Consider the following 17,164-nt stretch of genomic DNA (forward strand, 5'->3'; position numbering starts at 1 on the left):
TAATGTATTAAAATAAAGCCAATAATGACATGGAGACTTTAAAAAGACTATACAAATGGGACCTGCTTGGCACTCAGCATCAAGGGTTGGAATTGGGGGTTAAATCACCAAAAAAAAGATTCCCGAGCGTGGCCACTGCTGCTGCTCACTGTTCCCCTCACCTCCTAAGGGGTGAACACAGGGATGGGTATTTCAGCAGACTAATTAGTAGCCTTTTTTTGTTTACTTACTACTAAAAGACAAGTTGTCTCGTATATTCACTATTTTATGCAATAATAAACATGTTTCATGTACCCTAAGATTTTTTTGTTAAAATAAAGCCAATAATGCAATTTTTCCGTGGTACCGTTTATTTAGAAAAGTATCGAAACACATTTTGGTACCGGTACCAAAATATTGGAATCGAGACAACCCTATACCCTGCTCTATTTCCTTGAGATTTTGGGACCGATTATTTGTATCAAAAAATAGTTTGTTTCCTGTCCCGCTGCACTGAGAAACACTTTGTACCATTTATTGAAATATGAAATATTGTTTTTGTGAACTCTCCTGCTCTTTTCAATCAATCAATCAATCAATCAATGTTTATTTATATAGCCCCAAAACACAAATGTCTCAAAGGACTGCACAAACCATTACGACTACGACATCCTCGGAAGAACCCACAAAAGGGCAAGGAAAACTCACACCCAGTGGGACGCCAGTGACAATGATGACTATGAGAAACCTTGGAGAGGACCTCAGATGTGGGCAACCCCCCCCCCCGCCCCCCTCTAGGGGACCGAAAGCAATGGATGTCGAGCGGGTCTAACATGATACTGTGAAAGTTCAATCCATAGTGGCTCCAACGCAGCCGCGAGAGTTCAGTTCAAAGCGGATCCAAGACAGCAGCGAGAGTCCCGTCCACAGGAAACCATCTCAAGCGGAGGCGGATCAGCAGCGTAGAGATGTCCCCAACCGATACACAGGCGAGCGGTCCATCCTGGGTCTCGACTCTGGACAGCCAGTACTTCATCCATGGTCATCGGACCGGACCCCCTCCACAAGGGAGGGGTGGACATAGGAGAAAAAAGAAAAGAAGCGGCAGATCAACTGGTCTAAAAAGGAGGTCTATTTAAAGGCTAGAGTATACAGATGAGTTTTAAGGTGCTTCTACTGAGGTAGCATCTCGAACTGTTACCGGGAGGGCATTCCAGAGTACTGGAGCCCGAACGGAAAACGCTCTATAGCCCGCAGACTTTATTTGGGCTCTAGGAATCACTAATAAGCCGGAGTCTTTTGAACGCAGATTTCATGCCGGGACATATGGTACAATACAATCGGCAAGATAGGATGGAGCTAGACCGTGTAGTATTTTATACGTAAGTAGTAAAACCTTAAAGTCACATCTTAAGTGCACAGGAAGCCAGTGCAGGTGAGCCAGTATAGGTATATATGTATGTATATATGTATATAAAGGTATATACAGTACAGGTGTAATATGATCAAACTTTCTTGTTCTTGTCAAAAGTCTAGCAGCCGCGTTTTGTACCAACTGTAATCTTTTAATGCTAGACATGGGGAGACCCGAAAATAATACGTTACAGTAATCGAGACGAGGCGTAACAAATGCATGGATAATGATCTCAGCGTCTTTAGTGGACAAAATGGAGCGAATTTTAGCGATGTTACGGAGATGAAAGAAGGCCGTTTTAGTAACGCTTCCAAAGTGCAAATCTTGTCGCGGTGTGAGAGGAAAACCGCAAGCAGGATGAGCAGTATTGACAGAGTATTAGACTAGACCAACAGCTCGCATGTTTTTTTGCCCTGCAGGGAACAAGGAGTACAGAACAACCATAGCTTCGGTTAGCTCTTTATTTCCATAAACTGCATGTAAGACTTCATAAAGAACATTGACAGCCATCATATTATATTCACACTTATTATAAATACAATGGCAAAGAAGTCATCTTTCCTGCAGAATAGCGCCCTCGCTTGAAAGCAAGTGACTTCGAAAAGATTTCCATTCACTGTGCATGTTTCTGAAGGTACAGTCGTGCTCAAAAGTTTACATACACTTGTGAAGGCTGTCTTGAGTTTCTAATCATTTCGACAACTCTTATTTTTTTGTTTCTTGTTAGTCACAAAAAAACATTTATGAAGTTTGCTTCTTTTATGAATTTATTATGGGTCTACTGAAAATCGGAGAAAATCTACTGGGTCAAAAGTTAACATATTGTAGCCAAAAAGCTCCATTTTTGTTCCATCTGACATCACATGGACATTCTGGAGGAAAGTTCTGTGGTCAGATGAAACAAAAATTGAGCTGTTTGGCTACAATACCCAGGAATATGTTTGGAGGAGAAAAGGTGGGGCCTTTAATTCCAGGAACACCACACCTACCGTCAGGCATGGTGGTGGTAGTATCATGCTTTGGGCTTCTTTTGTTGTGAATGGAACTGGTGCTTTACAGAGAGTAAATGGGACAATGAACGAATGAATGAATTAGAGATGCTACCTCAGTAGAAGCATCTAAGTCCCATCTTAAAACTCATTTGTTCACTCTAACTTTCCTCATCCACGAATCTTTCATCCTCGCTCAAATTATTGGGGAAATCGTCGCTTTCTCGGTCCGAATTGTTCTAAATGCTGGTGGCTCACTTTATAAACAATGTGAGGATTTGAGCAGCCCTCACACCGGTGACGTCACGCGCACATCATCTGCTACTTCCCGTACGGGCAAATCTTTTTTATTAGCCACCAAAAGTTGCGAACTTTATTGTCGATGTTCTCTACTAAATCCTTTCAGCAAAGGTATGGCGATATCGTGAAATGATCAAGTATGACACATAGAATGGACCTGCTATCCCCGTTTAAATAAGAAAAACTCATTTCAGTAGGCCTTTAACATTGCTGTATGTATACTTTTGACCCAGTCACATTTTCAGTAGAGCCATAATAAATTCATAAAAGAAGAAAACTTCATGAATGTTTTTGTGTGACCGACAAGTATGTGCTCCAATCAGTCTATCACAAAAAAAAAAATAGAAATGATTGAAAACTCCAGACAGCCATGACATGATGTTCTTTACAAGTGTATGTAAACTTTCGACCACGACTGTACATCAGAAAGGTTTCTTCCGGAGAAAAAGCCGAGGTGATTAAAAGGGCTGAGGCGTCACTTCATGACATGTTGGCTCTCCTGGTGGCGGCGGAGGTCCACCTTGCGCTGGAAGCCTTTGGAGCAAACGTCACATCCGAAGGGCTTGAAGCCGGTGTGTTTGCGGCTGTGGGTGATCAGGTTGGAGCTCTGGCTGAAGGCTTTGCCGCACACTTGACACTTGTGGGGTTTCTCACCTGCCAGGAACCACAAATCTTGGGTGACTTGTACGAAGGAGCAGCTTTACACAAATCAATATGTTTTCTAGAAAAGCAGGTTTTCGTCAATGCAAACTCCGACATGAAGATGTTTGCATTGTTGCTAACTCATGTTCAAACCTCGTTTCCATATAATTGGGAAATTCAGTTTGATGTAAATATAAATGGAATACAATGATTTGCAAGACATTTTCAACCCATATTCAGTTAAATGCTCTACAAAGACAACATATTTGATGTTCAAACTCATAAACTTTATTTTTTTTGCAAATAATTATTAACTTAGAATTTCATGGCTGCAACATGTTCCACAGTAGTTGGGAAAGGGCATGTTCACCACTGTGTTACATCACCTTTTCTTTTAACAACACTTAATAAACGTTTGGGAACTGAGGAAACTAATTGTTGGAGCTTTGAAAGTGGAATTCTTTCCCATTCTTGTTTTATGTAGAGCTTCAGTCCTTCAACAGTCCGGGGTCTCCGCTGTCGTATTTTACGCTTAATAGTGCGCCACACATTTTCCATGGGAGACAGGTCTGGACTGCAAGCGGGCCAGGAAAGTACCCACACTCTTTTTTTACGAAAAACTTGTCTTGCTGAAATAAGCAGGGGCGTCCATGATAACGTTGCTTGGATGACAACATATGTTGCTCCAAAACCTGTATGTACCTTTCAACATTAATGGTGCCTTCACAGATGTGTAAGTTACCCATGCCTTGGGCACTAATGCACCCCCATACCATCACAGATGCTGGCTTTTCAACTTTGCGCCTATAACAATCCGGATGGTTGTTTTCCTCTTTGTTCCGGAGGACACCACGTCCACAGTTTCCAAATATAATTTGAAATGTGGACTCGTCAGACCACAGAACACTTTTCCACTTTGCATCAGTCCATCTTAGATGATATCTGGCCCAGGGAAGCCGGCGGCATTTCAGGATATTGTTGATAAATGGGTTTGGCTTTGCATAGTAGAGTTTTAACTTGCACTTAAAGATGTAGCGACCAACTGTAGTTACTGACAGTGGTTTTACGAAGTGTTCCTGAGCGCATGTGGTGATATCATTTACACACTGATGTCGGTTTTTGATGCAGTACCGCCTGAGGGTTCAAAGGTCCGTAATATTATCGTTTACGTGCAGTGATATCTCCAGATTCTCTGAACATTTTGATGATTTTACGGACCGTAGATGGTAAAATCCCTAAATTCCTTGCAATAGCTCGTTGAGAAATGTTGTTCTAAAACTGTTCGACAATTTGCTTACAAAGTGGTGACCCTCGCCCCATCCATGTTTGTGAATGACTTAGCATTTCATGGAAGCTGCTTTTATACCCAATCATGGCACCCACCTGTTACCAATTAGTCTATTCACCGGTAGTCTGTTCCAAATAAGTGTTTGATGAGCATTTCTTAACGTTCTCAGTCTTTTTTGTCGCTTGTGCCAGTTTTTTTGAAACATGTTCCAGGCATCAATGTTGTGTTTTTTCATTTTCCCTGCCTTCTCCTTTTTCGTGTGATGTCCAGCTAATTAGTCTCCAGCGAGAGGCGGACACTAAAGCACACCTACGACCAATTTCACTTAGGAGTATTTAAACTCGTCATTGACAGCTTTGTCCTGCCGTTTATTGTCTCCTGCACCTCCCACGTGCATGCACCTGCTTCACTTAGTCAGTCCTGATATTTTGTCTCTCCTTATTCCTGAAATCTTTATGTGTTTGCTTTACCTCACTGAGGTAAAGAGTATTTTGCGTTGGACCTTTTGCTGTGCTCAGTGCGCCCTGGCCTTTCCCCCTGCCGACCACTGAGGAACCTGTTTTACCATCCATTTTGTACCGCTTATTCCCTTTGGGTTCGCTGGGAGCGCTGGTGCCTATCTCAGCTACAATCAGGCCTAAGGCAGTGTACACCCTGGACAAGTCGCCACCTCATCGCAGGAACCTGTTTTGTTTTTTTTTGTTTATTCATGGTGTGCACTTCTGCCCCATCGTCTTTTGTTACACTTTTTGGACTTATTAAATTTTCCCCTATTTTTAATTCTACCTCGCCTCTCGTCTCTGCATCCTGTGGTCACCTCCTTGATCAGGTCATAACAATCAAATTCCAAATGAGCTAATGTTTGCAAAAAAATAATAAAGTTTTCCAGTGTAAAGATGAAATATCTTGTCTTTGCAGTCTATTCAATTGAATATATTGGAAAGGATTTGCAAATCATTGTATTCTCTTTTTATTTACCATTCACACAACGTAACAACTTCACTGCTTTTGGCTTTTGTAGTTGATAATTGTATGCTAAAAACTGTTACTTTTTCTTCCTGCTACTCAAATGAGCCTTATTCAACTTTGTGATTTTTAAAAATGCAATAAAGTTGGCTGAAAAAAGTTACAAATGGCAATGAGGTGGTGGAATGGCTCATCACAATTACGTACAGAGCTCTGTGGCAAGGAGGAAACTGGAATATGCAAATATTTATTTTCTGATGTATCAGTGATATCCTTCTTTCCAAGCATTATGATACCCATGGTACAAAAGTCCAAAAGTTTGGACACACCTTCTCATTCAATGTGTTTTCTTTATTTTCATGACTATTTACATTGTAGATTGTCACATCAAAACTAGGAATGAACACATGTGGAGTTATGGACTTAATACAAAAAATGTGAAATAACTGAAAACATGTTTCATATTCTATATAGTAGCCACCCTTTGCTCTGATTACTGCTTCGCACACTCTTGGCATTCTCTCCATGAGCTTCAAGCACACCTGTGAAGTCAAAACCAGGTGACTACCTCTTGAAGCTCATGGAGAGAATGCCAAGTGTGTGCGTTTGATTAGTAAATGTGTATTTTACTAAAAAAAAAAAAAAAAATCTGTAGAGTTTGCGGTCAAAAACATGATTGTCATGTGACGATATCATGCGGCTAATACTTTTACATGTATGTTTTCTTTTATTAATTTTGCCGAAACTGCAACATGGCCCTCAATGAAAACATGTTTGACACCCCTGATAAATGGTAAATGGTAAATGGCTTATACTTGTATAGCGCTTTTCTACCTTCAAGGTACTCAAAGTGCTTTGACACTACTTCCACATTCACCCATTCACACACTGATGGCGGGAGCTGCCATGCAAGGCCCTGACCAACACCCATCAGGAGCAAGGGTGAGGTGTCTTGCTTAAGGACACAATGGACGTGACGAGGTTGGTAAAAGTTGGGAATTGAACCAGGAACCCTCAGGCTTATGCAGCAGTAGCCGACTTCTGTAGGTCCCACTCCCGATCCCTCTGTTGCAAGTTTTGTTGATTCTATGAAACTTGTTTATGAGTGCTACGGCTGAGGTTTTGTTTTTCTTGGCCTCAGTCTGGACCCCCTCCCTGGAATTCAACTTTTGACTGAATATTGTTTACTCTTCCCCTTTAGGGGCGATGGACGGCTGACTAGCGCTTATACAGCTCCCACTCCCTATCCCTCGGTTGCAAGTTTTGTTGATTCTATGTAACTTGTTTATGTGGGGGGAAAAAAAGGTGACGTAACTGAAAAGAGAGAGAATTATATTTTATATAGCACTTTTCTCTAGTGACTAAAAGCGCTTTACATAGTGAAACCCAATATCTAAGTTACATTTAAACCAGTGTGGGTGGCACTGGGAGCAGGAGGGTAAAGTGTCTTGCCCAAGGACACAACGGCAGTGACTAGGATGGCGAAAGCGGGAATCGAACCTGCAACCCTCAAGTTGCTGGCACGGCCGCTCTACCAACCGAGCTATGCCGCCCCATGTTTTATATTCTAGTTTCTTCAAAAATCACTTGTGATTTCGGGCTATATAAATAAACATTGATTGATTGATTGAATTTATTGACATAATGTCACACATGTCCGGTTATGAGTGCTATGACTGAGGTTTTTTTTTTCTTGGCCTCAGTCTGGACCCCCTCCCTGGAATTCAACCTTTGACTGAATATTGTTTACTCTTCCCCCTTTAGGGGCGATGGATGGCTGACTAGCGCCAACACAGCCACAGCCGACCCCCGTAGCTCCCACTCCCTATCCCTCTGTTGCAAGTTTGGTTGATTCTATGTAACTTGTTTATGTGGGGGGGAAAAAGGTGATGTAACTGAAAAGAGAGAGAATTATATTTTGTATAGCGCTTTTCTTTAGTGACTCAAAGCGCTTTACATAGTGAAACCCAATATCTAAGTTACATTTAAACCAGTGTGGGTGGCACTGGGAACAGGTGGGTAAAGTGTCTTGCCCAAGGACTCAACGGCAGTGACTAGGATGGCGAAAGCGGGAATCGAACCTGCAACCCTCAAGTTGTTGGCACGGCCGCTCTACCAACCGAGCTATGCCGCCCCATGTTTTACGTTCTAGTTTCTTCAAAAAATCACTTGTGATTTAGGGTTATATAAATAAACATTGATTGATTGATTGAATGTATTGACATAATGTCGCACATGTCCCGCAATGAGGTGGCGACTTGTCCATGGTGTACACACCCTTCCGCCCGAATGCAGCTGAGATAGGCTCCAGCACCCCCCCCCCCCCCCCCCCCCCCCGCCGTCCTCAAAAAGGGACAAGCGCTAGAAAATGGATGAATGGATGTCACACATGAACTTTATTTTTGTAAATGTTTTAATCAGTGTTGTCAAATAATATTTAAAAAAAACTCTTGGCATTCTCTCCATGAGCTTCAAGCACACCCGTGAAGTGAAAACCATCTCAGGTGACTACCTCTTGAAGGTCATTCAGAGAATGCCAAGAGTGTGCAAAAAAAGTAATCAGCGCAAAAGGCGGCTATTTTGAAGAAACTCGAATATAAAACCAGTTTCCCATGTTCCACATGTATTTATTCATAGTTGAGAACATGCATTGAAGGAGAAGATGTGTCCAAACATGTGTTTTTTTAAAATCAGCATACAAATATGGATGCCAATAAAATAAAGTTGTCCTACCGGTGTGGATGTAGGTGTGTTTCTTCATGTCGGACTTCTGGTGGAACCTCTTGCCGCAGAACTGACATGGGTAGGGCCTGGTGTCGGAGTGGATGAGGAGGTGCGTGGAGAGCGTGGAGGAGCGCTTGAAGGATTTCCCGCACATCTTGCACTCAAAACTTTTCTCCTGGACAAATGCAGAAGACGTGTTGCGTCATCGTTAGCAGATAAGGTCAAAAGATCTAAGTAGTCAAAGCAGTATTTGGATTATTTTATTCAGATGGATCTTATGAGAAGGGGATGATCAATGTTTAGAGCAGGGGTCGGGAACCTTTTTGGCTGAGAGAGCCAAGAAGCCAAATATTTTAAAATGTATTTCCATAAGAGCCATATAATATTTTTTTTTACACTGAACACAACTAGTCACGTGCATTTTTAAGTAAAACCAACATTTCTAGAGTATAATAAGTCTGTTATTCTCTGTAATAACATTGTTATTCTGAAGCTAACTGTGGAGGGGGTGTGGCCTGCGGGCCTGCAGCGAAGCGGGGTAGGCCAGGACCGGCCTCGAAATCAGTGACAGGTGCGTAGATGGCCCACCTGGGCCTTGTTTTCTAATCACCTGTCACTATGTTATAAGCAGCAGCCAGGAGGAGAGACGGGGTTGGGGCTGGAGCCAGAGCGCAAAGGAGAACGAAAGAGAAAAAGACAATTGCTGGAAAGCAACTGAGAGACTTATTGAAAAATAAAACAATATTGTAACCCTGAAACAGGCTCTTGGTGGTCTGAAGAACCCCCAGGAGGGCAAGCCCCACACTAACCAATAATAAATAAATAACTTTTTACCATTAACGCAACTTCTTGAACAGGTGTGGTAGCAAACGGATGGATGGATTAAAATGCACGAGAATGTTTTATATTTTGAACGTTATTTTTAACACTGTGATTACAAGCGGAATCATTCAATAATTAGAGTATTAAGCAGTGTCAGCTCGGATTTATCAGAGAGCCAGATGCAGTCATCAAAAGAGCCGCATCTGGCTCTAGAGCCATAGGTTCCCTACCCCTGGTCTAGATCAATGGCACAAGCAATCTCAGGCAAGCAAAACAAGAAGATATCAGAAGAGAATATCAAATACCGTATACCACAGCGTGTGATATCATGTATCCCAGTTCCATTCATGTATTATTGTATATATGCCACAGTGCCTGATATCATTAGACCATTAGACCTGAATTTACTAAGTTATTATTTAAACCCCGTTTCCATATGAGTTGGGAAATTGTGTCAGATGTAAATATAAACAGAATACAATGATTTGCAAATCCTTTTCAACCCATATTCAGTTGAATGCACTATAAAGACAACATTTTTGATGTTCGAACTCATAAACGTAATTTTTTTTGGGGCAAATAATAATTAACTTCGAATTTCATGGCTGCAACATGTGCCAAAGTAGTTGGGAAAGGGCATGTTCACCACTGTGTTTCATCACCTTTTCTTTTAACAACACTCAATAAACGTTTGGGAACTGAGGAAAACTAATTTTTGAAGCTTTGAAAGTGGAATTGTTTCTCATTCCTGTTTTATGTAGAGCTTCAGTCGTTTAACAGTCCGGGGTCTCCGCTGTCGTATTTTACGCTTCATAATGCGCCACACATTTTCCATGGGAGACAGGTCTGGACTGTAGGCGGGCCAGGAAAGTACCCGCACTCTTTTACTACGAAACCACGCTGTTGTAACACTTGAACCACGCTGTTGTAACACTTGTCTTGGCATTGTCTTACTGAAATAAGCAGGGGCGTCCATGATAACGTTGCTTTGATGACAACATATGTAGCTCCAAAACCTGTATGGACCATTCAGTATTAATGGTGCCTTCACAGATGTGTAAGTTACCCATGCCTTGGGCACTAATACACCCCATACCATCACAGATGCTGGCTTTTGAACTGTGCGGCTATAACAATCCAGATGGTTATTTTCCTCTTTGTTCCAGAGGGACACCACGTCCACAGTTTCCGAATATAATTTGAAATGTGGACTCGTCAGACCACAGAACTTTTTTCCACTTAGCATCAGTCCATTTTAGATGAGCTCGGGCCTCGCGAAGCCAGCGACGTTCCTTGGTGTTGTTGATAAATGGGTTTTGCCTTTGCATAGTAGAGTTTTAACTTGCACTTACAGATGTAGCGACCAACTGTCGTTACTGACAGCGGTTTTATGAAGTGTTCCTGAGCCCATGTGGTGATATCCTTTACACACTGATGTCGGTTTTTGATGCAGTACCGCCTGAGGGATCAAAGGTCCGTGATATCGTCGCTTACGTGCAGTGATTTGTCCAGATTCTCTGAACTTTTTTGATGCTTTTACGGACCTTAGATGGTAAAATCCCTAAATTCCTTGCAATAGCTCGTTGAGAAATGTTGTTCTAAAACTGTTCGACAATTTGCTAGCAAAGTGGTGACCCTCGCCCCATCCTTGTTTGTGAATTACTTAGCATTTCATGGAAGCTGCTTTTATACCCAATCCTGGCACCCACCTGTTCCCAATTAGCCTGCACACCTGTGGGACGTTCCAAATAAGTGTTTGATGAGCATTCCTCAACTTATTCAGTGTTTTATTGCCGCCTTTCCCAACTTTTTTGTCACGTGTTGCTGGCATCAAATTCTAAAGTGAATGATTATTTGCACACAAAAAAAAAAAATGTTTATCAGTTTGAACATCAAATATGTTGTCTTTGTAGCATATTCAACTGAATATGGGTTGAAAAGGATTGTATTCCGTTTATACTTACATCTAACACAACTTCCCAACTCATATGGAAACGGGGTTTTGTAGCAACATGTGGAACAAGAGACTGCACCTGGTAGTGGACGTTCATGTGTTGCTCCAGACTGACCGCATGGCCAAAGGTTTTTTCTGCAGATGTTGCAGCCAAAAGGTCTCATCCCGCTGTGGGACCTCCTGACGTGGACCTCCAGGCCGTGAGACGTTGAGAACACCTGAAGCACAGTTGGTGTGTCAACAACTCCAGGCCGGTGTCAAATCAAAAGCATAAACCGTCGGTGCCCTGTGAGACCCGAGGCTTTTTTTACGTATCAGATGGAATTTTTTGGGGGGGTTGTGATTTTGCCGGAGCAGAACCCACCTTGTCACAGGTGATGCAGTGGTAGGTGTCCGGATCTGGGGGAGTAGTGTGTGCTGCAGTCCAGAGGCTGCTGGTGCTGTGGGCTCCGGCTGACGTGGGTGTTGTACAAACTGGTGGCGTGCTGCAGCACCGCGGGGCTGAAACCCAACTGGTAGGAAGTCGGAACCTGCTCCCAGGAATACGCCGGTTTATAGTAAGGAGCGAATTCTCCCATTTTCGGCTCTGGGGAGCACGGACGAAGAGAGGAAAAAACGTGTTTTCTATTTGTACTTTTAAGGTTAATAAGCCTGCAGGGAAATGGAATGTTTGCACTTGAGGCTCACCTGTTAAATAGTACGGCTGGGAGGGAGCCGCGGGGGGTCCGGCGGGCTCGGGACGCACAGATAAGGGACATTCGGGCTCCGGTTTTTCTAAAGGCAGGGGGTCTGTTTGAGATTGCCGGCCTTCGGTCTGAGGCATGTCCGAAGAAGAGGCCGGTAAGACGTCTTCAGACCCTAAACAATAACGTTCGACACCCTTTTTAAAGTTGGAGAAAAAACACAGCACCTCATCACAATTAAATGAAATAAAACATCAACTCACCTTTGTCGTCTTCGTACAATCTGTGGACATTAAACGACACACTTCTCTTGTTCTTCACCAGGAAGGATCGAGGCATGGTGGAACTCTAAAAGCACAACAAATATTTGGTTTTAATTAGAGCTTTTTTTCCTATTTCAATAAGTATGAATATCATGCAAAATATGTTACATTTCATGAGTTCCAATCAGACCAGGTTAACCAAGTAGAACCAGTTGTTAGAAGTTTTGGACCAAATTGAATGAGGTATAAAATTTTGTTTTTTTTTACTGGCTCAAATCATTTTAAAAAATGAATTTTTGGAATATGTCACTGTATAAAAGTTTCACTTTTTAAATAGAAACACTAAAATAAATGAACTTTTTAAATGCCATTTCCATCCATTTTCTGTAGAAGTACAACACATATTTTGCTTTAATTAGAGCTTTTTTCTTATTTGAATTTAAATAAGTATGAATATCATGCAAACTTTGTTTACTTTGATTAGTTTCCAATCAGACTAAGAGGCCAAGTTAACCCGGTAGAACCAGTTCTTAGAACTTTTGGACCAAATTGAATGAGGTACAGAATTGTGTTTTTTATTGGCTCAAACCATTAATTAGAGATGTTTTCTTATTTGAATTTAAATAAGTAAAAAATATGCAAAATGTGTTAAATTTCATGAGATCCAATCAGAGCAAGTTAACCCAGTAGAACAAATTGTTAGAACTTTTTGACCAAATTGAATGAGGTACAGAATTGTGCATTTTTATTGGCTTAAATCATTAAAAAAAAATGCATTTTTGGAATATGTCACTGTATAAAAGTTTGACTTTTTAAATGGAAAAACTGAAATAAATGAACTTTTTAAATGCCATTTCCATCCATTTTCTGTAGAAATACAACAAATATTTTGCTTTAATTAGAGCTTTTTTCTTATTTGAATTAAAATAAGTATGAATATCATGCAAAATGTGTTCAATTTCATGAGTTCCAATCAGAGCAAGTTAACCCAGTAGAACCAGGTGTTAGAACTTTTTGACCAAATTGAATGAGGTATAATATTTAGTTTTTTTATTAGCTGAAATCAGTTAAAAAGATGCATTTTTGGAATATGTCACTGTATAAAAGTTTCACTTTTTAAATGGAAACACTAAAATAAATGAACATTTTAAATGCCATTTCCATCCATTTTCTGTAGAAGTACAACACATATTTTGCTTTAATTAGAGCTTTTTTTCTTATTTGAATTTAAATAAGTATGAATATCATGCAAAATGTGTTAAATTTTGTGAGTTTCAATCAGACCAGGTTAACCAAGTAGAAACCAGTTGTTAGAAATTTTGGACCAAATTGAATGAGGTATAATATTTTGTTTGTTTATTAGCTCAAATCAGTTAAAAAGATGCATTTTTGGAATATGTCACTGTATAAAAGTTTCACTTTTTTAAATGGAAACACTGAAATAAATTAGCTTTTTTAAATGCCATTTCCATCCATTTTCTGTAGAAGTACAACACATATTTTGCTTTAATTAGAGCTTTTTTTATTTGAATTTCAATAATTGTGAATATCATGCAAAATGTGTTAAATATCATGAGTTCCAATCAGAGCAAGTTAACCAAGTAGAACCAGTTGTTAGAACTTTTGGACCAAATTGAATGAGGTATAAAAATTGTGTTTTTTTTTATTGGCTTAAAGTCATTTAAAAAAAGGATTTTTTGGGAATATTTCACTGTACAAAAGTTTCACTTTTTAAATGGAAACACTGAAATAAATGAACTTTTTAAATGCCCATTTCCATCCATTTTCTCCAGAAGTACAACAAATATTTTTGCTTTAATTACAGCTTTTTTTATTTTATTTCAATAAATACCAAATATCATGCAAAACCTTGTTCAATTTCATGAGTTTGAATCGCAATAAGAGGGCAAGTTAACCCAGTAGAACCAGTTGTTAGAACGTTTTGACCAAAATGAATGAGGTATAAAATTGAACAAAAATCATTTTTGGAATATTTCACTGTACAAGAGTTTCACCTTTTAAATGGAAACACTGAAATAAATGAACTTTTTAAATGCCATTTCCATCCATTTTTTGTAGAAGTACAACCAATATTTTGCTTTAATTATTTCCTTTTTTTTCTAATTTGAATTCCAATAAGTATGAATATCATTCAAACTCTGTTCAATTTCATGAGTTTGAATAAAAGCAAGTTAACCCAGTAAAACCAGTTGTTAGAACTTTTTGACCAAATTGACTGCCATGAGGTGGCAACTTGTCCAGGGTGGACGCCACCTTCCGCCCGATTATAGCTGAGATGCGCACCAGCGCCCCCCCCCCCCCCCCCCCCCCCCCCGCGACCCCAAAGGGAGTAAGCGGTAGGAAATGGATGGATGGATGGACCAAATTGAATGACGTATTAAATTGTGTTTTTTTTTTTTTTTATTGGGACAAATAAAAAAAAATGCATTTTTGGAATATGTCACGGTATAAAAGTTTCACTTTTTAAATAGAGGACACTGAAATAAAATAACGTTTTAAATGTCATTTCCATCCATTTTCTCTAGAAGAACAATTTCCCTTGTGGCTCATTAAAGTTTGTCTAAGTCTAAGTTTAAGTACAACAAATATTTTGCTTTAATCAGAGCTTATTTTTCCTATTTAAATTTCAAAAAGTACAAATATCTTGCAAAATGTGTTCAATTTTATGAGTTTGAATCGGACTAAGAGACCAAGTTAACCCAGTAGAACCAACTGTTAGAACTTTTTTTCCAAATTGAATGTTGTGTAAAATTGTGTTTTTTATTGGCTTCAAATCATAAAAAAAAACTGCACTTTTTAAATAAAAACACTGAAATAAATGAACTTTTTAAATGCCATTTCCATCCATTTTCTGTAGAAGTACAACAAATATTTAGCTTTAATTAGAGCTTTTTTCTTATTTGATATAAATACGTATGAATATCATGCAAACTTTGTCCAATTTCATGAGGTTGAATCAAAGCATGTTAACCCAGTAGAACCAGTTGTTAGAACTTTTGGACCAATTTGAATGAGGTATAAAATTGTGTTGTTGTTTTAATTGGCACAAATAAAAAAAATGCATTTTTGGAATATGTCACGGTATAAAAGTTTCATTTTTTAAATAGAAACACTGAAATAAATGAACTTTTTAAAAGTCATTTCCATCCATTTTCTCTAGAAGAACAATTTCCCTTGAGGCTCATTAAGGTTGTTTAAGAACAACAAACATTTTACTTTAATTAGAGCTTTTTTTCCTATTAAAATTTCAAAAAGTACAAATATCTTGCAAAATGTGTTCAATTTTATGAGTTCGAATCGGACTAAGAGACCAAGTTAACCCAGTAGAACCAATTGTTAGAACTTTTTTTCCAAATTGAATGAGGTATAAAATTGTGTTTTTTATTGGCTCAAATCATTTAAAAAACTGCACTTATTAATTGGAAACACTAAAATAAATGAACTTTTTAAATGCCATTTCCATCAATTTCTCTAGAAGTACAACAAATATTTAGCTTTAATTAGAGCTTTTTTTCTTATTTGATATAAATACGTATGAATATCATGCAAACTTTGTCCAATTGCATGAGGTTGAATCAAAGCATGTTAACCCAGTAGAACCAGTTGTTAGAACTTTTGGACCAATTTGAATGAGGTATAAAATTGTATTTTTTTTAATTGGCACAAATAAAATAAAAAAATGCATTATTGGAATATGTCACGGTATAAAAGTTTCACTTTTTAAATAGAAACACTGAAATAAATGAACTTTTTAAATATCATTTCCATCCATTTTCTCAAGAAGAACAATTTCCCTTGAGGCTCATTAAGGTTGTCTAAGTACAACAAATATTTTGCTTTAATTAGAGCTTTTTTTTTCCTATTTAAATTTCAAAAAGTACAAATATCTTGCAAAAGGTGTTCAATTTTATGAGTTTCGAATCGGACTAAGAGACCAAGTTAACCCAGTAGAACCAACTGTTAGAACTTTTGGACCAAAATTGAATGAGGTATAAAATTGTGTTTTCTTATTGGCTCAAATCTTTAAAAAAATGCACTTATTAAATGGTAAATAAATGAACTTTTTAAATGCCATTTCCATTCTTTTTTTTCTATAAGTATGACAAGTATTTTGGAATATGTCACTGTATAAAAGTGTCACTGTTAAAATGGAAACTCTGAAGTTTTTTTTTAATGTTTTGATTAAAATGTATTGTAGCTAAATAAGAAAAATAAGAAGTTCTGTTGCAATGCAAATTTTATATTGGGTTAAAATGCATATTAAAATAGTTTAAACTATACATAGGCGTGTGTTAAAAGAATGAACTCCAGCAACTCACCTTTAAAGTAGAAAGTTAGAAAAAAAAACAATTAACTCCTTGTCCCTTTTTCTTAAGTCGCAAAAAGAAAAAAAAAAATCCTTTCCAACGAGTCCCGAATGCAAACCAGCGTAAAAAAAAAAAAAAAAGCATTGCACTTGTTGCTCTTTCTTTTTCTCCCCCTCCCTGATTTCCAATCAGATAATTTCTGAGGAGAATCTGACTGTGGTTTCAACCAATGGAGGGCCAACCTGCAGAGGACATTTGCCTATAAGGAAGACATTCTAGAAGCCTCTCATGGCTGCAAGGGCCATAAAACTGACAAACTACTAGAAATTGCTCAAAAAGCGCCGTTGTGACTTCTTATTTATATACTTTTTTTTTTACATTTTATTGTAATCCGACCATATTTTTTGGTATATTAGATGGAGTTTTTTACCTGATGTGTGTCGAGCACCCCAGTGACCCCCCAAAAATAAAAAAAAATAAAAATAAAAATAAAAATAAAAATAAAAATAAAAATAAAAATAAAAATAAAAATAAAAATAAAAATAAAAATAAATTAAATAAAAAAATACTATAAAGTTTTAAAAATGTGTTCTACTTTTTAAGCAAATTAACATGATGTGAAATTCACAAACTAATAATTTAAATATATATTTTAAATCATTATGATTTCTTATTTATACTTTTTTTTTTTTTACCTTTTCTTGTAATCCGACCATATTTTTTGGTATATTAAAAGGAATTTTTACCTGACGTGTGTCCAGCACCCCCGTGACCCCCCCAAAAAATAAAAAAATAAAAATAAAAATAAAAAT

At 38.4% G+C, this 17,164-nt stretch overlaps 1 protein-coding gene across 1 annotated transcript; it reads right to left on the reverse strand.

The window, feature by feature from the left end:
* Positions 1 to 1,840: 1,840 nt before the first annotated feature.
* gfi1b (growth factor independent 1B transcription repressor) lies at positions 1,841 to 16,661 on the reverse strand. Its single transcript, XM_061877045.1, is given in 9 exon segments — positions 1,841 to 3,336; positions 8,312 to 8,477; positions 11,158 to 11,211; positions 11,213 to 11,296; positions 11,443 to 11,481; positions 11,483 to 11,664; positions 11,766 to 11,936; positions 12,025 to 12,109; positions 16,365 to 16,661. Coding segments are annotated over 8 exon segments (951 nt in total). The 5' UTR covers positions 12,101 to 12,109; positions 16,365 to 16,661; the 3' UTR covers positions 1,841 to 3,157.
* Between the last annotated feature and the right edge of the window lie 503 nt (positions 16,662 to 17,164).

This window comes from Nerophis ophidion, linkage group LG17, assembly GCF_033978795.1.
Source record: "Nerophis ophidion isolate RoL-2023_Sa linkage group LG17, RoL_Noph_v1.0, whole genome shotgun sequence".
Taxonomy (NCBI): domain Eukaryota; kingdom Metazoa; phylum Chordata; class Actinopteri; order Syngnathiformes; family Syngnathidae; genus Nerophis; species Nerophis ophidion.